The sequence below is a fragment of the Paramisgurnus dabryanus genome, chromosome 2, assembly GCF_030506205.2.
Source record: "Paramisgurnus dabryanus chromosome 2, PD_genome_1.1, whole genome shotgun sequence".
NCBI classification, from domain to species: domain Eukaryota; kingdom Metazoa; phylum Chordata; class Actinopteri; order Cypriniformes; family Cobitidae; genus Paramisgurnus; species Paramisgurnus dabryanus.
This window is the reverse complement of record NC_133338.1, coordinates 12,554,961-12,576,982: the sequence shown is the minus strand read 5'-3', so window position 1 is coordinate 12,576,982 and position 22,022 is coordinate 12,554,961. Positions and strand designations below refer to the sequence as shown.

The 22,022-nt window shown below is 35.5% G+C and overlaps 1 protein-coding gene across 1 annotated transcript in view; it reads right to left on the bottom strand.

The window, feature by feature from the left end:
* Positions 1 to 21,089, bottom strand: part of LOC135783568 (solute carrier family 12 member 3-like) — a 32,143-nt gene extending 11,054 nt beyond the window's left edge. Inside the window, exons 1-20 of the mRNA XM_065294326.2 lie at positions 20,784 to 21,089; positions 19,464 to 19,550; positions 16,246 to 16,321; positions 16,010 to 16,105; positions 15,070 to 15,209; positions 12,361 to 12,471; positions 12,142 to 12,253; positions 8,743 to 8,873; positions 8,559 to 8,643; positions 8,257 to 8,414; positions 6,123 to 6,230; positions 5,913 to 6,036; positions 5,723 to 5,824; positions 5,456 to 5,611; positions 5,218 to 5,317; positions 5,022 to 5,133; positions 2,610 to 2,744; positions 1,561 to 1,667; positions 1,393 to 1,475; positions 1,196 to 1,282 (exon numbers count right to left, since the gene is read on the bottom strand). Coding sequence (XP_065150398.1) covers positions 1,196 to 1,282; positions 1,393 to 1,475; positions 1,561 to 1,667; positions 2,610 to 2,744; positions 5,022 to 5,133; positions 5,218 to 5,317; positions 5,456 to 5,611; positions 5,723 to 5,824; positions 5,913 to 6,036; positions 6,123 to 6,230; positions 8,257 to 8,414; positions 8,559 to 8,643; positions 8,743 to 8,873; positions 12,142 to 12,253; positions 12,361 to 12,471; positions 15,070 to 15,209; positions 16,010 to 16,105; positions 16,246 to 16,321; positions 19,464 to 19,550; positions 20,784 to 21,014 — 2,341 coding nt within the window. The 5' untranslated portion in view covers positions 21,015 to 21,089. The remainder of the gene's footprint in view (positions 1 to 1,195; positions 1,283 to 1,392; positions 1,476 to 1,560; positions 1,668 to 2,609; positions 2,745 to 5,021; positions 5,134 to 5,217; positions 5,318 to 5,455; positions 5,612 to 5,722; positions 5,825 to 5,912; positions 6,037 to 6,122; positions 6,231 to 8,256; positions 8,415 to 8,558; positions 8,644 to 8,742; positions 8,874 to 12,141; positions 12,254 to 12,360; positions 12,472 to 15,069; positions 15,210 to 16,009; positions 16,106 to 16,245; positions 16,322 to 19,463; positions 19,551 to 20,783) is intronic.
* Between the last annotated feature and the right edge of the window lie 933 nt (positions 21,090 to 22,022).

The following is a 22,022-nucleotide window of genomic DNA, read 5'->3' as shown; positions in this document are numbered from 1 at the left end:
TAAAAAAAATCACATTATATTTATGTTAACTTGCATACATTAATCTGACTGAGAACTTTAGTGGGAGAAATTGCTTTGTCATTTCCAGCTAACATTTTAAATATTATTTTCCTCACTTCATGTCTTTGTTTTCCATCTAAAAATGTTTCACGCAGCATCCATGCACTATTTCCCCATCTGTAACGGGCTTGTTATGCTTAAATCCACTGTATTTCCAGTGAACATTCATAGGCTCGTTTTTGTGTGGAAGTGAGTGAGGATCCGTGTGGGTCGCTCATATTGGGCTTTTAGTTCATTTATTTTTCGCACACTTCCCTCGTACTGCTGAGGGTAAGTTTCTTCAAAGTGTCTATGTCTAGTTTCGTAATAGCGTTTAATGTTACCACTTTCGACAACCGCAACAGACTCCGAGCAAATGAGAAAGAATAAATGCGTATTTTTCCACCCACCTCAAAAAAGAAGTTTTCAGCACCAACTTTCCTAATTTATGAGAATGCCATTGTTTTTCACTCTCTGCTCTCTTCACTGCACATCTGTCTGTGATTGTTTGTTTTTTTTCTGTCTGTGATTGTTCGTGTCGGCGCGCAGCACTCAAACCTGGGTCGGTGTAGGACCCAAATAGCGCTACTGAGCTGCCTTTAAGTGCCTGATATAAAAAGGATTTTATAATAACGTTAAAAAGTATTTGTTATTTCATTGCGTCAAAAGGATTTGCGGTCCGGATCGACGCATCTTGCGGTCCGGATTCGGACCGGGGTCCGCCATTTGGTGAACCCTGGTCTATACGTAGCATGCATCACGAAACTCAGCAAACTCGGGTACTATAGGCTAATAATGTAGAGGTTGAGACAGTGGCACACAGACAAATGGAAATAACAAAATGATTGGCCTTTTTCTTTTTCTTTTTTTAAACAGTTACAATTTGAAAATAAATGTTGTTGTTGTATTCCAATTTTTACTAGTTTTGTTTTAAATTTTAATCTCAATTTGCTATTGAGAACCCACTGATACATATAAAAAAAATTTATACAACTTGGATCTATGAAATGTAGTGAAATATGTTTATAAAGAGTAACAGAAGTAAAGTAAATTTACTTAATACCTAAATAAATGTTTTAAGTATCTGTACTTCTTCTGTCATCCTCTGCAAATAAATAATGTGCAAACAAAATGACCGTAGCAAAGCATGTGTCACCTGAATTTTGGTCATTGTCATCCTTTTCTGATTGCATAACTTCTTCTGGGTCAAATGCTGGATTTACATTCGAGCGAGGTCCACCTGCTACTCCACAATAGACACATATAAAACTTTAGCTTCATTTATCTTCAAATTTTATCAAAATTGCAGCATCAAAGGATTTTCTGGACACTGAATGAAACACATGTACAAACCTGCACTCTTCAAATCATCAGTCACATCTATTCCATCCATCATTCTTAGAATAGCAATGCCATAGCTGCTGTCAAATGCAGTGCTAAAAGAAAAAAAATAAATTTAAAAAACGTTCTTAAAAAATTAAGGGGGAAATTTGGGGGGAGAAAAACGACTATTGTACTTACTACACTGTGCTGACGTAGTCTTGTAATTTCTGAGGTTTACATTCCAGCCAGTTTGACTTAAATCCCAAAACAAGGGTATTTGGCTTCATTTTACCAAGACCTGATGCCTAGAAAGACAATTGACAAGATGAATAGGGAACACAATAGCCATGTTTCCTTTCCAGGACAAGTACAAATGTTGATGAATAACATTGCATAATTCATTCAAATACTCTTTTCCCATTAATTTTGCCTCTAAAAGGCAAATTCGTACAAATGCATATCCAAAAAGGCCAGCCTCACAAACAACTGTGTCCCTACTTTTCAGTGGTAATTATTCACATAAGCGGCAAATCGATATTATTGTCTTTTTGAGACCATTTTATGTCACTGATTATATATGACAATAGCATAATTAATCCAAGTACATCCCTTCTAAATACACAACTTAGGTTTTTAAGAATATTAAGATGAAAAATATGACCAATAATTATGAAACTGGAATGTAACAAAAATAAATTTCTAAATAATAATAATAAAAATAAATATTATAAAATATGCATTTCAATTTTAAACAGCTAATAGTTATTGTTTAGTGTAAATCCCAGCTTCACAGGGTTTTTTGCTTTCGACGGGTGTTGTGAGTGTGCGTCACTACACGCCAACTCGTTTACATTTTTCCTCTCCTCACGTCTCATTCACTTCAGAGATGCGGGTTGTAGCTTTGAAACCAATTCCAGTCCGATTTATTATTTCAAACTATATGTATTCACCAGAAAAAAACATGACATTTCACATGTGGACCCTGAGATGCGTGTGCCACTCTACCAAAACAGACAGTAGACAGAAATGAGAGGGGCAATCGTGATCGGCTAAAAAATACAGAGGTCGTGTTTACTTATTGTGTGATACGTCGATAAAGTCATTATCGCGACAAGCCTTGCGGGTGCAAGCTGTTAATAAATCTGTACACATATTCACTTTTTGAAAACAAAACATCACAAACATGACTAATGGGAAGAGGAAATGAACAAGATGCTGATATTAGGAACAGATAGCAATGAGGTAACCTGCATGAGATGATGTGCCCCTTCATTCAGTCTGTCAGCAGTAAAGGTTGTGTAGAAAGCACGAACTTTCCTTTGATTTAGCCAGTCAACCACCATTTCTGTACTGTGTTGGGGCAATGTAGACTTTTCATCTTCCTGAAAGCACAAGAGAGTGGAATAAACTTAAAAAAAAAACGCATATAGAGAAGTATGATATCGCGTTTACGTTGATTTCAAACAATGAATGGGTTGCGTAGAGCCACCATAGCTCAAAATTAAACACAGACGCAGAGGTAACAATAGGGGTGTAACGATTAACCATGCAAATGCGCGTTTTCTCAATGAATGAATTTGAATTAATTACGGTGACATCAGCACGCCAGGGGGTGCTCTCATGCAGAAACTCCCTTTGTGCCACAGAAGAAGTAGCATTAACAAGGCTATTCCAGGAAATGTCTATAGGAATATTTATACACTGTTCTTCAAATTGTTTCAGGTATTTTCATGATAATAAAGAATATTTTGAATGATTTTTTTTTAACGAGTGTTCCTTTTTTAAATGCACGTCATAAACGACTCTGACTCATAATAATTTTAGATTGATAAGGACTTCCTACTGACCAAATGCCGTAGTACACGCACAAGCTGTGCATGAAACTAAGAATAGCAGCCTTGCGAGTCAGAATCGATTTAAGACAGGCAATTTCAATGGGTACCGCAATTGAATCTTTACATCCCTAGGTAACAATTTACTTTGTGGGACATCAGCTTGCTACGTATGTCATAAACTGTACATAAAAGTTAACATCTGGTCTGAGAGAAGAGATAAAGAGCAGACATATGCATATCAGATTTGATTTTGTCAAGGAATCCTTTGTTAAACTTGTGATGCTACAATTAAAACAAAACTGAAGCGCGATTAACACGCAACTCAATTTAAAGTCAAGCACAAATGTTTTACTGATGCTACTTGATCAACTAACCTGAGCTGGTACATAACTTTATATACTTTATAAGCCAAAATTTACCAGTGATGTCCTGTACTGATTGCCTGAGTAAGATGGTACATTATAAGATTGATAGACATAAAGATAATAAGTGTACAATTTCATTGTCCTCACATTGAAGTATGCTACAGTATGTACTATAAAGAGGGATGAATGACTGAAAATATGTTGTGTACTTAATGTAAGATAGTGGTGTCACTATGTCACTACGTCTTTTTGAATGAGTCTTTTAAGTAAACGACATTGCGTTTTGAATATGCATCACCTCATATTTCTCGTTTACTGATTTCTTTCCCTCATTGTCCACAAGCCCAATGCACAAGCCGATAGGGACTAAAACTAAATTGCATTTTAGTAAAAAAAAAAACTATGACTAAAACGAAGCCAAAATCTTGACTTGGTAGAAGAGCACTTAGTTTGCAGCACTATGAGCTCAGGCGCAGTAACATCATCACTCCTGACAACTTCCCCTCTTGATGTTACTGCGCCCTCGCACTGAGGTCGAAGTGCTGCAAACCAAGTGCTCTTCCACCATACAATATAGTTCTCATGTTTTATCTGCTTAGAAAATCGTGACGTTTTATTTTGTGCCACCATAATTACTTGTGTAACTACTAATGTTACCGTCTTTAAATAGGTAAAACACGTAAGTATTTGGTGACTACTACATTCATCCATGTTTGGATCCTAATGAATGAATGGTGCTAGGCTAAATGCTAACATATTCACGATGCGCTGTACAACAAGTGAAGAGAAAAGAGAGTTATGTATTAATTTTTCTAAGTTGAGGGAAGAATATAGTAAAATATTGGAAAATCTGTGGTGTTTTCCTTTTACACTGGTAACAGGCAGGTTTATTTCTGTCATTTTTCATAAACAACAACATGATTGTTAAGTATGATGTTACATGCCACCACTTCCAGATCCAAATGCTCTATTAGATGTCCACAAGCAAACAACAAACAATACTAATACACACTCCCAATGTGCTTTAAAACTATGGTAAAATCATGATCCTTAACTTTATGTGAAATCCCAGATGACCAGACATCTTTTATGACTTGTTAAAATATTGGTGTCTGGGATGCCATGAGCCTGGAGAATGTAGTGTATAACGTGAGTTTATAAAACCTTAGCTTGAATACATTAATAATGCTCATAAATGGCTGTTGACATTGAAGTCTCACTTAAAATGAATGGAGAGATGTAGGATGAGACTTGATCTTTTCAGATCTTTATTGTGATTAAAGCTATGTAATTGTGATCTGACACATTCTTAGATTTGTAAGTAAAATCATAGGGCTTTTAAACTTTATTTTAACTGTAAATATGTGAATTTCTGCTATTCTCTACCACTTTACATGCAGTAAAGCTGGAAGAAATGTGTTTATAAGTTCATTCACGCTGTACTGTATATGGTTCTTACCAAGACAATGTTTCCACAGATCATCAGGCTGATGTTTTTGGTGAACGTGCCCACAAAGTCTACCAGAGCGGGGCGCACACTTGGAGGACCCGTCAGAACAAGACACTGAGGCCTAGGACAGCATTTCTCACATAAATATGATTTGTAGCAAGTATAGTCATGTTATTCGACTCCGTTTAAAACTTCCAAGCCTCACCTGAAATTTTTGACGTGATCTTCAACATTTGACAGGGACACAGAGAAGGACAAAGCCATGTTGTAGATACCTGACTGGTAAGAGGAACCCCAGTTCACATCTAGACACAAACATAGACAAGAACATGTATGATATGTATATATTTATTGTATATATAATTAGTGTATATCTATCACTTATTATCAAATGTAATATTATGCATAATATTTTGTAATTACCACAAAAAAAGAGCACTTACGGGGTTTTTTATACGACACATAGCCTATGAGGCAGAAGACAACAGTGGAAGTGACAAGAGCGGCCCACCACGTAAACAAAAACATGAGGACAAAAGACAATATAGAGCCAAACAGAGAAGTCCAAGCATTGTAGTGACGGTATAATGGCCTCCAGCCTGCAGGAATTCAGAGGGAAAATATTTTATTTTACTTGATTAGGAAACAAATCATACAAAAAGCTCTAAATACAGTATTTTGTTTACAATTGGAAATATTAAAGTACTTACCAGGCGATTGGGTGATGGTTGCATGGAAGCAGCTGAAGTTAATGAGACCGTAAGAGCAGAGAAAGAAGTTTGAGATCAGAGGAGCGATGGTGTTCAGATCACCTAAGAGGTCCAATATAATATTTAATGTTTATAAGGCACAAACACAAAAATATCTGAAATAAAGCTAAGAAAATATACAGGAACTCACCAATGTTGATGATACCTAAAGCAATACAAAACGCAAGCGTATAGGCACGCAGAGGCTCGTTGTTATTCCCATAACCTTTCGCAAAGAATCCAATGTAGGGGTAGATGTTGTCTTTACACAAACACTGTGCCATTAAAGTCAAAAAACACCAGTTACAATGTACCGCATGGTGAATAAATGGACCGTACTGAAAGAAACAAGCACTTTTACCTGAAATATTTTGGGGGCAGACACCAAAAACCCCAAAGCTGATGACAAAGTGGCAGCAAATATTCCAATTATGATTAAATATCCATTTGCTGAAACCATGGTAAGTATCTAGAAACACAACAGAAATAGATTAAGGCCTAAGTATAGTTCACATTTCATTTCTCATTGAAAGAAGAGGCAGCATGGTAGATCATGGTTCAAATCATTAAACAACATCATTAATGAATCTAAATTACTTTACCATGGGCTGGAAAGTGTGTATAGGCATTTTTTAATACTTGTCTTTTTTGTGGATTGAATAGTATTGACTTGTGAATATAATATTATGATATAATATAGATTGTCCTTACTTTTTCCAGTTTTGTTTTTGTACTGTTTTTACAATAAAGTTAATAAATGCCACTTTTTATAAATTAAAAAGTCATTTTATTCTTGAAATTAACATTTTGCCTGCATAGTGATTAAATTTACTGTGTTGGACTGCCACCTTAAAGGAATAGTCTACTCATTTTCAATATTAAAATATGTTATTACCTTAACTAAGAACTGTTGAATCATCCCTCTATCATCTGTGTGTGTGCACGTAAGCGCTGGAGCGCGCTGCGATGCTACGATAGCATTTAGCTTAGCCCCATTCATTCAATGGTACCATTTAGAGATAAAGTTAGAAGTGACCAAACACATCAACGTTTTTCCTATTTAAGACGAGTAGTTATACGAGCAAGTTTGGTGGTACAAAATAAAACATAGCGCTTTTCTAAGCGGATTTAAAAGAGTAACTATATTTTATGGCGTAATAGCACTTTTGGGAGTACTTCGACTTGGCGCAGTAACACCCTCCCTCTCCCATTATGAGAGTGAGAAGGGGAGCGGACTTTTCAGGCGAGTCAAAGTACTCCCAAAAGTGCTATTACGCCATAAAATATAGTTCCTCTTTTAAATCCGCTTAGAAAAGCGCTACGTTTTATTTTGTACCACCAAACTTGCTCGTATAACTACTCGTCTTAAATAGGAAAAACGTTGATGTGTTTGGTCACTTCTAACTTTATCTCTAAATGGCAGCATTGAATGAATGGGGCTAAGCTAAATGCTATCGTAGCGTCGCAGCGCGCTCCAGCGCTTACGTGCACACACACAGATGATAGAGGGATGATTCAACAGTTCTTAGTTAAGGTAATAACATATTTTAATATTGAAAATGAGTAGACTATTCCTTTAAACTTTAGAATGCTTAAATATAGTATAGCTTAGCTACTGTAGGTTCTGTCAGTGACCAACTGAAAGGTATCATAAACCATCCTGGTTTTAAAGTCCCCCTTTGGTGAAAATCAAGTTTGATTTGAAAGTTTTCGACGTCACAAACATGTGTAACAAATTACATCAACACAACTAAACATGTCTGAAACTGCTGAATGTTACATTTATTTACATATACATCTATGGTGAGGTGGTGCGAAAGAGTGGAGATGGAGACTAATTTGCATATTCAGAGATCCACTTATACTAAATGAGGCAAGGTTGTAGAGTTACATTCAAGCTGTTAAAAGTATGAAGAAATTTCTGTCACAGGAACATTTTACACATTACAAATTATCAACTACAAGGGGACCAGTTACAGATCAAAGATTGTGGGCGATACAAGCGAATGTAGCTGATCGTTATTGTTTACTTATTAAATGTAAAAGATTTTACTAAACACAACAAACAATACATCATTTGTTTACATGCTATTTTGATGAGTATTCATTTATAAAATAAAAAGACTATATGGTGACTTTAAGTAAAAATTAAGGTTCTAATACTGGCTTAATACAAGTATATATATGATTTCTTAATCAGTGTTTAAAAGCAAGTGGTGCAACACAACTCATATTAATATAAAACTGAGGTCAACAAATCCTAGATTAGCTCTAAACTTTGCTGAATAATTAATTCCATATCTAAGCATCATTGCATAACTAACATGCTTTGTTGCCTTAAAACCATAGGTAAGGAATTTGATGGCTAGTATTTAATGAAAAATTACACCTCTTCACATGCTTTTGTTCAAAAGTGAAGTATTCAAGTCTAGTGTGACCAAAACTAAGACAAGTTTGTTTGTTTGTTTTGGTTTTAGAATAACTAAAGCAATCACCTGAAAATTGTTTGCAAGTCCATAGGTACAGGTTTGGTTCTTTTCACAATTGTCAAAATTCCAGCCTAGTTTACAGCCCAGACCGCTGCATTGGACTGAAGAGTTGAGTGATAAACTATCATTTATAATGCCAGAAGCGTCCCTTACAACAGTTGCACCTGAAGAAGATAATAAGCCAATTTAGTCATAAAGACTACAAGTGTTTTTTCCCCAAAATAATTAGATACATATTTCATTACATTTAATCAAGTCAAAATCAAAAGATTTACAAAAAAGGAAAAAAAAGGAAAATGTTGTCTCACCACATGTCACTGAGATTAACAAATAGCTCAAAGTGGTACAGAGTATGGCCAGCAGTGTCCCTTTTGGAATTCCACCTGTTGGATCCTAAATAACATGTTTAACTGTTTTAAAATATACATTATCTCTGCCATTTTAAATAGTTTCCTTTTATCTGTTCACATAATACTATAAATACAAAAATACCTTGAGATCCCCACAGATGTTGACACCAGACAGAATTCCTGTGGCAGCAGGAAAGAAAATGGCAAATAACTTGAAGAAGTACCCATTCGGGCCTCGGTATGAAGGCAGTAGATTCGAGACAAAGACCTCAGCTGGAGAAACAAAATTTTGGTCATGTTTGGCTGTTTCATTACCAAGTGTTATGGCTCTTCTTTTCTCAATTAACCTACAATAAGGATTCAAATTGATGATGTAGCTTGGCAGTATTCCTTAAAGGTTTATTTATTAAAACAATGTACAATCATTGCTGTAAAAGAAACATAAGACAAGTCTCAAGGATCCATTTTCCATGTTTGGCCAGGTTTGTGCTGCCTTGTTATTTGTCATCTATGTATACTGGACCAGCAAAGCTATGATTGTCATCAGCAAAACTTGAAATTGTCTGTGTGGTGTAGCTTGTGGTTACAACTGAACAGCGGCTTACTAAGCTTTTAACAGTGGTGATTTTCAACAAGTATGATTGTGAAAGGTGGATGAACATAAAAGCCCATTGCATCTATACTTTATACATGTTCTAGATCCTCCTTCTTCAAATCTTACCCTGGAGGTCCGGAGCACTGCAGAGTTTAGCTCCAACCATGATCAAACACACCTGAGCAAGATAATCAAGGTCTTCATGATCACTTAAAAATCACAGGTGGGTAAGCTTAATTAGGGTTGGAGCTAAACTCTGCAGTGCTCCGGACCTCCAGGGTAAGATTTGAGGAACCCTGTTCTAGATAGTTAAGACATTGAACTTATTAATAAACAGATCAACCTTAATCTTGCTATACTGCCCGCATTAAAAAGTAGAATACAGAAATATACTTTAAGACTATGGAGGATGAAGAAAAGAGAAAAAGTCTTAGAGGTGAGTACAAATATGTAAGGCTGAGCGATATGATGATATTAAAGTGTTGCGATGTCAATTTTAAGGGTGTTTGTTTTCACACCTGAGTGTTTGCTCCCATTTCCTGGTTTACACAAAAGGAAATATGGCAGTCACACTTGGATCCGAACCAAAACAAGACCAGAGACCACCTGGACAAGTTAGTCCCACCCCGTGTGCCACCCCAAATTTAATGAGCTACTTTCACTTAATCGGTATGTTTATTTTCGACGTGCGGCAGTGCAGCAAACTCTTTATTTTTCAATCACTGCGCAAAGAGACTTGGATTACTCTGCTTATTTTGGACATACAGATATGATTTATACATCATTTTAAAACGTTAAAGTATTTAGTTTTTTTCTGTCCACTCCCAATAAAAACTTGAATGTTGTGCTTTTCGCCAAATTAAGAAAATAAACATGATGCGCCTTCAATTCTCTCTCACTCAGTGAAGTCCTTTAAGAAACGCGTCAGAAAAATAAACTGTAACTTAACGAATACTTGTCATACAAACAAAAGATAAATGTCTACATAATGCTTGGAATGTCTCCTTTTAAATTATGTAAGTGAAATCGTAAATTGCTACATGATTTCAGCGTATAAAGGCACGAAGTGTGTCATTGTCTTGTGGACTGAATAAAGTCTAAGATTGGAATTTCGTTTTACAACAAAACCCAACACCATGTTTTCATTCTTGACGTGATCTTTATAGGCTTTTGTATGATTGTTAATTCGACTGAATTGCCACATTGAACTTGAAAGCGCGACGCGCATATCCATATCCATAACTGTTCGCGTCTTTTAGGCTTTAACGGACAAATGCTCATATGTCAAAATAGCTGTCTTGGTGATTTTCATACTAAACATTTGGTTACTGTACGTCTTAAACGAATAAACATTTTATTGCATTTGGTCTTAACTTGTTGAAGTCTCTCTGTCATTAAAGTTAACTAAATATGAAAAGAAAAAAGAAAACTTTTGCATCTTCTGTATCTTCGTAAATAAAGATTAATCCAAACATCCTTTGTGTTTGGATTAAAGTAAGTTTGAAGTAAGTTTAAGGTTTATGCACACAGCTGTAACCATTGACTTCCATAGTAGGAATAAAAACAACATGATGGAATTCAATGGATATACCATTAATTGTGTGCTTACCATCATTTATCAAAATATCTTCTTTTGTGTTTATTAAAATAAAATACAGGTTTAGAACAACATAAGGGTGTGTAAATGATGACAGAATTTTCATTTTTGGGTGAATCCCTTTAACAGACATTAAATCAGATGTAAGAAATACAGTAGAAAGATTTTAAATTAACCCTTATTATGTTTACATCTAATGCGATCAAAAGATTCATTTATGCTTTCTTGATACATGGTTACACGTCATTTTCTTTTATGGACTATGGACCCCCTAAAGTAGCTTTGGCCACCCCCTGGCCACCCCATTAAAAAAATTCTAGTTCCGCCACTGGTCCCAGTCTGATTGTAAACCAACTCTGTAGCAGTTCTCTTATGGTGCAAAAGCAATCCGCCCAAACAAACCAACAAACCAGGCTGAATATGATTGGTAAGGAGCAGCGAAATATGGTTGTTTTGCAAATATGGTTGTACAAACATATTTTAAACCAACTGTCTATAAAGCATAAAAATCCTAACATTTACAAGGTGTTTCGCTTCATAAGCTCACTGGAAAAGACTTTATGTATGTGTAAAAACTACCTATTTTTGGTTAAGCAGGCCATTTGTGTAAGTTGCTTTGAATAAAAGCTTCTGCTGTATGCTTAATTAAAAAAATAGGTTAGCCTCTCTAATGGCATTTTTTAGTTTATGTTCTTCAGCTGTTTTATAATTATTCCATGATTAAAATCAGTTCAGCAGCCTTACTTCGCCAATATTTTATAAGCTAGATAGTCTGGTGTTAGTGTAAAATAGTGTTCCACAAGGTCAGAAATTTTTCAACTTCAAAATATTATCCCATATATGTACTTTAGGCTGAATTTCACAGGGACAGTACCTTTATACTATTTTTACAGGGTAACAAACACACACAAATAGATAAATTGTGTTCTATCTACCCCCTCTACCCTTAAATTTATACTATTTTTAACTTTTAGACCAAGCTTTCTCAAGCCAAGAAAGCTGTTTGTTCACAAACATTTACCTAATCTAGTTAAAAATTAATGTCTTAATTACATTCACAATTTTTTACATGAAATATGTTATTATAAATAGATAATAAGTAACAAACTATTATGAATAAATAAATTGTCTAATTAGTTTAAAAATTACTGCAACTAAGCCGCTAGTTCCTTAGTAAGCCAAGCTGTTTCTCAGCTGGTTGGAAAGCTGGTCTTCAAGCCTGATGAAAAATGCCTAAAATTTATCTTAAACCATTCAACCGATATGCTTGATCAATCCAAGAGACCAACTTAGCAGCCTGGTTCAATGCAGCTTTAGTTTATCATTACATGTTTGCTTAGGATACTTACAACGGTAGCCAAAGAATCCCAGAGACTCCTTTTCTGTGGAGGTTGGAAGAACTGTCCCCACGAAATAACTGGCCAAGGAGACTACTATCGCAATGAAGAACAGAATCTGAGCCTGTGGTTAAAAAAAAGAAGAAAAAGAACTTGTGATTAACAGTAATTTTTGCTAACAAGATGTGAAATTATTAGTGGAAGATAAAGTAGAAACAGAGGATGGAATACCTTAGCCTCCCAGGCCATGCCAGCAAATGTGATGCAGAGGAGAATAACAACAGTAATTGACCCTATAATTCGGACATCATTTATAGGGTCCACCATCTGTGCATTGTTTGACTTAGAGAAGAAAGCATTATTATTGTAAATTTCACATAAAAATAAAATTGTTATCATGTAACATGCCAATAAGGATGTGTATCTGTTGGCTGTTAATCAGAATGAACTTTGAAGCATGTCATTTTTCTGCCAGTGGCGGTTCTACACGGAGGCCAAGGGTGGCCGGTGCCTCTGTAGACATGTCCCTGGCCACCCCGTGCTGACCAAATAAAAAAGTATACATTTATTTCGATTTTACACGCGAGCGCCAAAAGCGGAACTAATGCGACACAATGTTCTACGCGGGCAAATTAGAGCGGCGCTCCCATTCACTGTAGCCGCCTGCGGTGCTGCTCGGCGAGTGACTCAATTCGTTCCCAATCTCCCGATGTTGAGGATGTGTATGCAGGTTTGGGCACTGGTAAGGACTCTAGCTTACTTGACATTGGGACGCTGTTCACTTGTTCTACTGTGACGTGGCTGCTTAAGCGTGTTCTGATCATTCATAGCTATTACTCATAAACAACTGGCAAAACCAACATCTCGCTAACTTTTTAAAGTTTACACATTGTAAAAAGCGCTGTAATTATGTTCTTACATATACGTGCATAAAATTGGAGGAATATACTTAAATGTTACATATAAAAATGTTTACAATTTATATATTATTTTAAATATTGATTAGATTGTGGTCCCTAACTGTCTAGCCATGTGTGTTTATATGTAAACTATAACATACGTTTGTCTTTATAAAAGTTTGCATTTCATAAAGTTTATTGAGTAGGCTCGCATGCTTTTCAGTTGGGGGGCTTTAGAAAAGAGCCCAGCTCCCCTTTTGCACCTGCACTCACTCTTGTATTAAATAAATATTTCTAAGATTGTAAAGTAAAATAAAGTTTACGGGGCGGTTTCCCGGAAAGGGATTAGACTAGTCCTAGACTAAAATAAATGTAAGAGCTGTCCAAACTGAAAACAACTTGCAATGCCATATTTTAAAATACTCCAGTGCCCTTTGCTTTGCTTCAAAATGCACACAAGTAATGTATTTAGTAAGGCATGTTTGTTAAAACTAGTTATATTTCCTAATTAAACTAAGTCTAATTCCTGTAACCACCCCTATAACCTTTAAAGGTGCCATTTGTCATAATTGAGGTAAAAGATTTAAAAAAATTAGCTACACGCATCAAAAGAATGAGAAGAAATAAGGGCAAAGATGTCATTAAAAAAATGACAACGTATAGTGCTGCAGAAATATCAATCTGAATTAGCATGCAAAATTACTAGCTACAGCCCGACTGGTGTTGTAATACCAGTTTCGACCATGGGAGGCGGTATGCGGGCCACGCACATAACCGCCAGCCAAACTGCAATACACGAATAAGTCCGCATGTGTGGGAGTACAGCCCTCTACTACTACCGCTGTATTCGAAAACTAAGGCAGCTGACTTGTTCGCTTAAGATTCATGAAGGCAGCTCAGAGAAATGCAATTCGGACATGCCTTGATGCCTTCCTGCCTTGCAATAGGGGTTTCGGACGTATTTCAGTTCAGGGAAGAGAGCGGAAGAATGGCTAAAGCAAGAGACATTTACCACTACCACAAACATTTGCTGCAGGGAACAACGCGCTCGGAATCACAAATAAAATATGATAAATAAAGTAACCGAACCAGAGAAAATACTGGCACTGCTTTTCATCGCTGGAGACAACTAATGGACATGAAAGAAATGAGGTTCGACTCCGAAATGACAACTTTTGTTTTCGATTGGTAAGTAAGATGCTGTTAGTATTTGCTAGAAGTTCATTTATAATAGGCATTGCGATTGCTTGTACATGAACTACGGCTTTGTGCAGTAAATGTGGCTCCATCTGAAAGCAGCTGATGGCGAATCAAGAAACCGGCTTCACTGACGAGAAGCGCAAGACTATCGCATGCAAATTATTGCGCATCCTTAGCTGTTAGCGTTTAATAGTTAGCTCTACCCACGGATCCGATCCGGTTTTCACCCGTTATCTACCAAGCTGATGCTAAAATGTAACATTAGCTAAGAAGCTTGAAATGTCTTCGATTATAATGAACACCAAGTGGACGCAAGGAAAACATTGCAATTTTAATGAGACCGAATGTTTTTGTTTTTGTGACTAATGATAACTTAGTTGCTAATGTAAATCAAACTTGATATATGCTGCTAAATTTGCAGCTGCTAAATTAAAATAGACCAACTCACTTTTCTGGAGGTATACTGCCCCCGTCTGTTTGGAGTGTGGAGTATGAATTGATTTTTTTTTGGGGCGGACATGTTAAATGGTCCCTTTAAATATAATTTCTTGCCATTTTTTTATGTGCCCCTCTGGTAAAACACTGGCCCCTCCTTGGCCCCCCTAGTGAAATTTGACTAGAACCGGCACTGTTTTCTGCGGTATTGATTCCTGGATGAAATTTATACTGCCTTTGTATTAAATTAAGACACAGTAATATGTGATTCAGACAGGATCCTATCTCACATTCTAACCACGAACTACTGTGCTTCTATTAATTTATTTTCTGAGCAAAGTGTGCAGCCATTCAACAATAAATTAAACACGGTACAACAATTTGTTTGTTAATGTGGATGTCTCACTTTCAGAACATCTCTGACAGTCTCTGAAAATCCCACTGTGTGAAGCGCGCAGGCGAGGGCATTGGCAAATGCGAAGAGCAAACCAATAGGTGCTCCCAGCTCAGGACCCAGACTTCGAGAGATCATAAAGTATGTGCCACCTAAATACATATGGAAGCATATGGGTTACACATTTTAGAATGTTTTAAGTAAAATGCCAATGCTGTATGTAAAACAGCAATGTATATGTTTTTTTTATTTTTCAAATTTACATTTCCATACCATGTGCAAAGTTTGGTTCAAAATAAAAATTGTGTTATAAACCTTTAGTAAGGCGAGACTAGTGAGCAAGGTGTACTGGGGAGCCTGCCAGTAATGTTATCTCAGTGTAATAGTTGGTTATCAGAAATAAACTACAATAAAGGACTGCTGATATCGAATCTATGTGGAAGTCTACCGGAAGTTGCATTTAGTCTATAAATCACTCAATTATTTCTTTAAACTAAAACTAGTGATTAAATCGGCAAATGTAAATTATATTATTGAATCTGAATTTTGCTTTAAAAATAGTGACAATTAATTTTTATATTTTTCTTAGTATTTTTCACTTTTCTTTTACATTTTACTCAATGATTTTTTTTCTTGCTTATAACAAGTAAAATGCATGCAATTTGCTTTTTTAATATTTTCAGGGGAAAATAATTGTGAAACACTTGAGGATAATTAACATACAGTGCAAACATATGAATCTCACCAACACACTTATTTATTCATTCATTGTTTTAAAAGAATAGTTCAGTGGTCACATGTATATATATATATATATATATATTATAAAGCATTAGTAGTGAATTATCCATTTAAGGATTATTATTGTTTTTGGTGAAAAACCAAACAAAATGCAGATTATTTAAAAATATATATATTTAGCTGAAGTTGATAACAAGATGCTGTAACTCACCAGAGTAAACCTTCCCATTGGTGGAGATTGCTGACACTGATGTTGCCGTGATTGTTGTGATGGTAACAGACATGAAGATTATGACATAGGTAAGAACTGTAAAGTAAAATATCTTATTTAAGGAATTCCTGTGTGTGATGTTTGGTTACTTTGAGACTTTTAAGTGTAAACAAAATAGTTTGAGAGACATCTGGACATATTTTTAATGGAAAGAAATAGATAATGATTTAACTCACTAATTCCAGCTTGAGATGTGATCCATGGAAGTCGAAGGAACATAATGACTCCCCAGATGTTCAACATACAGCGAATCTAAAACATTGTAGCAGCAAACTCAGTATTGCGATGTGTAAATCTGAGACATAGCTTTATCAAAGCTCATTTTAGAGGTTTTAAAATTACTCTTCAGATATGTCTGACATGATTAAAGACAAAGTAAACATAAGATAAATGTTGCCATACACGATTATAGAGTATTTCTGTTATTTTAAACCTGTCTAGGCTGGTCTGACTGATAGTTAGTCTAACAGCATTGAAAACTAATGAACCATGGTGGTTGTACCAGCTTTAGTTTTGAAGAACCAGCATCCATGGTCCAAATATGGTGGTCTTTCAGTTGGATATAAAATAAACGTGGACAGTAGAATTTAGGTAAATTGCTTTAGACTATTCTTGACTACTTTAAGACAGTGTTGATACATTCTGAAACTCTAGAGCAGTGGTCACCAACCTTTTTACCCTCATGATCCCTAACCTCTGCCTTGATGAAAGGAAAGATCAACCTATCAACGGCCAAGACAGAACCTCCAACTTAAGGCGTTTAATTTTGGAATATATTAATTATATTTGAATTACAAAAAATGCATGGTTCCAGTTTTCAAATGCCAAGAAACACATAATATTTTATATTTCCATGTGGCAAATTGAGGGGAAAACATTGTTCTTAATATTCTTAACAAACAGTCGGTATGTCATTGCAATGTGAAACTTTATCATAATAATGACTTTGTATTTCATATTTATAGGATACTTTCTCATAATAATGAAGTTTTCTCAAAATTAAAATGACCAGAACATTGCACGCTGGCGACATCCACTGGTAAAAGCGGTGCTGTAAATGCAATGAGAATGATGCAAAAACTGATTTAAAAAATATTAATGGAATTTTATATTGAGAAATGAGCTCCATTCATTTGAGCAGGGATTTGACTGTAACCTGTGAAATGATACTTAAAACTGTCCCATAATCCATCATCAATCACTGACAGAACCGTTTATCATTCGGCTACTAAGTGAAGTACTATGTTCTGTTTCCCGTTTCATGTTTTAATGTTGTTGAAGAAACATTAACGCGCAGTCCACAAAGCAAGGTTCTTATGTTTTTTTTGTACATTATGTGTATATAAAATACGGGAAAAGCATTGTGTCGTGCCAAAAAAATGAATCCTGTCAAATTATCACTCATCCATTCATCAATCCACACTTTACACGCTGCAGGGGGCGTTTAACTCTGCTCGCTCGGGCAGTGAAACTAATTTATGATTTTTCTATTGAATGTCAAATTCGGAAAATTTGACTTTGGTATATAGAAGCAATAAAGCGGCTGACTAACAGCAGGGCAAATTAGTCAGCAGGCTGCCGGGAATTGCTCCGGTGATCCCGATGGTCCGGACCTGGACCAACGCATTTTTTCTCATACTAGAAATTTTATCGCGTGATGAAAGTATATGCACAGAACTGTGTTTCAGTGCATAAAAATGTAAATTCGCAGATCTATTCCAGTGTGTGAAGAATGTTGACGAGCAGAACTGTTTTTATTTCAGTGGACATGCAAATATCTCTGTATTTCAGTATGTGCGCATTATCTGCGTGCTTTACATCTCAGTTTGCTGCAGCTGAACAACTGGTCCTGATGCAAATGCAATGATAGGAGGAGAATTTAAAAAAACAATTAAAACAACATCACAAATAAACTGGTGGTTTGATGGTCTCACGATGCGTCACGTTGCAGATTTAAATTTAGCGCATAAATTATACTTATTTTATACATTTAGCATTGTGACTTTGGTTAACATGTTTGACACGTAATATTTTATAATTTCTGAGAACCGGTAAGTATTTAAACTGAAATATTTTGACAGAGCAAAAGGTTGTGGGGCACGTAGTAAATTGGGGGGAGGGGGCGATAGTTGAGTATGCTGTACATCCATCTTTCCTTTTGATTTTGCCATTACGTTGACAAGCACGCAAGCAATATTGAAATAGGACTAATAATTTTACATAGAATATTTTGAGCATATATATATATATATATATATATATACTGTATGTTAAAACTTTTACAGATATTTTTATATGAAATTATTATGAGAATATTTTATGCATCTTTATTTCACCTCAAAGCTTATCAGATTCTGTAATTCAATGTGTACTCTAGAGTCTAGATAGCCTGACTACGTCAGACTTTGTACTTCCGCTAAATTTCATTACGCTTCTGTACTCAGTCTGAGATACCTCCCATTCAAACCGTTTTCCTCAGGTCTCAAAACAACCGGCGAATCAATGAACAGAGGGCGGGCTGAGAGCCGTGACGTAGACGCTAAGCGCTGAATGTACGGTTGTAGTTTGTAGTGGACATGGAGGCACAGAAAGCTATTTGCTCTGTTGTGGAGAACCGGCACTTGCCAACTTAATCCCGAACAAGAAAAGTGTTTGTTAAACATTTTGAATGGAGATTATGCTGTTGCCCTACTCCCGACAGGTTTTGGGAAAAGTTTAATTTATCAACTATTATCGATCGTCAGCGAGAAACTGTGTGCAGCACAGCTTGACGTGCACAACAATCGAGATATCATGGAAAGAAATTTCATTTTTCACAGTTAATGGTGGAGGACGCGTGGGCAAACATTCTTTGGTGACGTTCCTGATTAACCAGAAAAAAAGGTAGGAAGATTTAATTTACATATGGTTATGGCCGTCTGGTGGAAGAGTTTGAGAGGAGAGAGGGGCATTCCTCCACTTAGACGTGAGTGGAAAGACACCGTAAGGATAGTGTTCAACTAGCTCTGGCCCGATTTACTTTACATAATCTGCAGAAGTCATTCATAGCCATGTTAACTTCGGTATTTCGCTCGATGGGTTTGTTTTCACATCATGCGTGTGTTTTACAGCAGAAATTTGATGCGGCTGAGCTGGCGCATAACGCACATCATATCCAAACGTTATGTGATTGGCTTACGTTTAGACCAATGATTTTAAACTTCAGACAAGCCCCTCCCATGAGAAGGAAAACGATTGTCAATTATGCCCAGCCAGACTCTGTCTATGAAGCGAAGCAAAATAGCAGAGGATGGTTCTACCAGGCTAGAGTCTAGACACCACTACTCTAAAAGACACGTGAAATTGGGGGTGTTTTTAAGAAGAAAAACTGTGTATGTAAATGTTTATCTCTTACCCAAACTCCCAGAACCCATCCAAAGCGAACAAGCTTGACTTTAGGTCTCTCATCTTCTGGTGGAGGAGGAAGATCTTCTTCACCTTGCTTTGTTTACAAGAATATATGAAGTTTTAATTTTAACATAAAAAAGCAACAAGAACCACTATCATCAGTGTTATTAATACACTGAAAAAAACTACTTGTAAAATTTACTTTAAAAAATCCTCATAACAATTTGTATGAACTTTTTTTAAGTAAAATTTACTGCTTTTTAAGTAAAACTTACCTACTAAAATGAAATAAATTTACTTAATAATGCATGATAAAACATATGTTAAATAATTAAGTAAAAGTTACTGCATTATTTTTTAGAAGTTAGATTTATTTTAATCGTCTAGGTAAAGTCTATTAAATTATTTTTTTTTTTTTTGAAAATTGAAGTATTGCTGTCCTAAAAATATTAAAGCAACACTATGTAGTTTCCATGTAAAAATGACTTACAGCTCCCCCATGTGGTTGAAAAGCGCAACAGTGCCTGGTATCAGACACTCTTCTGCAGGCAGGGGGAGGGGCGGGGCTGTGTTTCCTACCCTCCACCGCCACTTTCAGAGTGTGCTTGTAGCAGCTAGGAGGCTGCTCAGGTTGCAGCAACAGTACAATTTGTCCAGTTAAAAGTTGTTCTATCACTAAATAATGTCTCTAAAATTATTTCAAAGGTAAAAAAAACTACATAGTGTTGCTTTAAATAAATCGTATTTACTGTTTGTAATTTTCTTTAACATATTTCTATGGACTCTTATATTTATATGGACATATTTTTTGTGTTATAAATAATTAAATAAACTTGATTAAAATAACTTGATTTAAGTACATTTTACTTGAATTTTTTAGTTTAATGGATTTAATATGTTTAAGTTAAATTTACTTAATTATTTAAGGACTATGTGCAGTGACTATAAAACAGTTAAATAATACAAGAAAATATCTAATACGACGTACTATCCCCACACAGTTCATTTTTACATTAATTAATTGTGTATTTATCATAATTTTACTTAGGAAAATCTAGTTCTCAATAAATGTTAATATTATTATGTAGAAATTATGAAAGTTGATCTAATAAATATTACTACACCAAAAAGTTTTTTCAGTGTAGATTAATACAACGATTGTACAATCAATCCTACTTAGATACCTTCAAACATTTTACCACTTAAGCAATCAATTTACAGATATTCTGTAAAATTTTAGTTAATAAGATTGCGTTATGCATTGTCAACAAAATTAATTAGATATGCATTTTTCATAAAATTAACCATAAAGAGGGGTTTTACTTACTGGTTTGCGCAAAACATCTAAAGATGGTCTGGCACTCTTCATACGTCCCGTCCATGTGTCTTTGGCATAGAATTCAAGCTTTGGCACAGGGTCTAGTGGATTGTAAAAAGACATTTTTCTCATTTGGTCTTTTCCATAATCGACCTCTTCTGTCTCTTGAGGTGGCTCAATGTCAGCTGAGTTGCGCTTGCGCATGATTACATTTTTCAGACGTGCAAAATAACTGGCCATTGTGTTTTTTCTAATCTGGCCTTTACTGAAATAAAAACTCAATTGTGAGCAGACTTAGATCCACAACATCCAGAATAACACATTTAGTGTAGCCAAACCAATGAGGGAGTAGACCTTTCCTTTTATACTTAAATTGAGCCTACTCAAACACACCCACACATACTCACAACTGTACATACACACATCTATGCACACAAACATACATTATGAGGTGTACACAAACATTGTTGCAGAACAATGACTAGCAATTCTTTGTATTGTGTTCTTAAGCTATCTTAGAAATCTTTTTTGTAAACATTGACTGACATATTGACTGAAGTCATATAGAGACAGATTCCATTAAAAAGAGACTGTCTCCGTTTCCCACTCAACCAAAAACAAAACTCCTACTCAATCATGTAAAAAATACAAACAAACTTTTTTCCAAAATAACCACCAAAAATCACATTATTGCAGATCGGAGTGTTTCTATGACAGACATTTATCTAAACCAAGATCAGTATGTTTGATTTAATGAAATTACATTTCAAGGTAGCAAGGTTAAATATTTCAACTGACATCAAAACAGCGTATACAAATTTAAACTGTACACATATCTCAAATCTTCTTAAATATTTCAAAGCCCAATATGAAAAGACAAACACAATTAGCTCAGTTGTTACTGACAGAGACAAGCCAAAACTCAACTATAGAATTAGGCAGATGTCCCCTAATAATACTCCAAAAACGCTCCCTTAAATTCTGGTCACACTTAAATTTAAGTTCCCCAACACATTTCAGTAAGCCCTTAAAACCCAAGATAACAAACCACAATAAATATTTGGATCATTGGGATAATGAAATTATTAACCAAAGTAAATTGGAATGCTTTTGGGCGCTAAACAGAAAATACAATCTGTCAGAATATTTTTACACTGTTAGCGATGTAAAGCAGAGACGAATCCTCAGTAAAAACAGACTCAGTGATCACAGTCTGGCAATAGAGAAAGGCAGACACAGTCAGACATG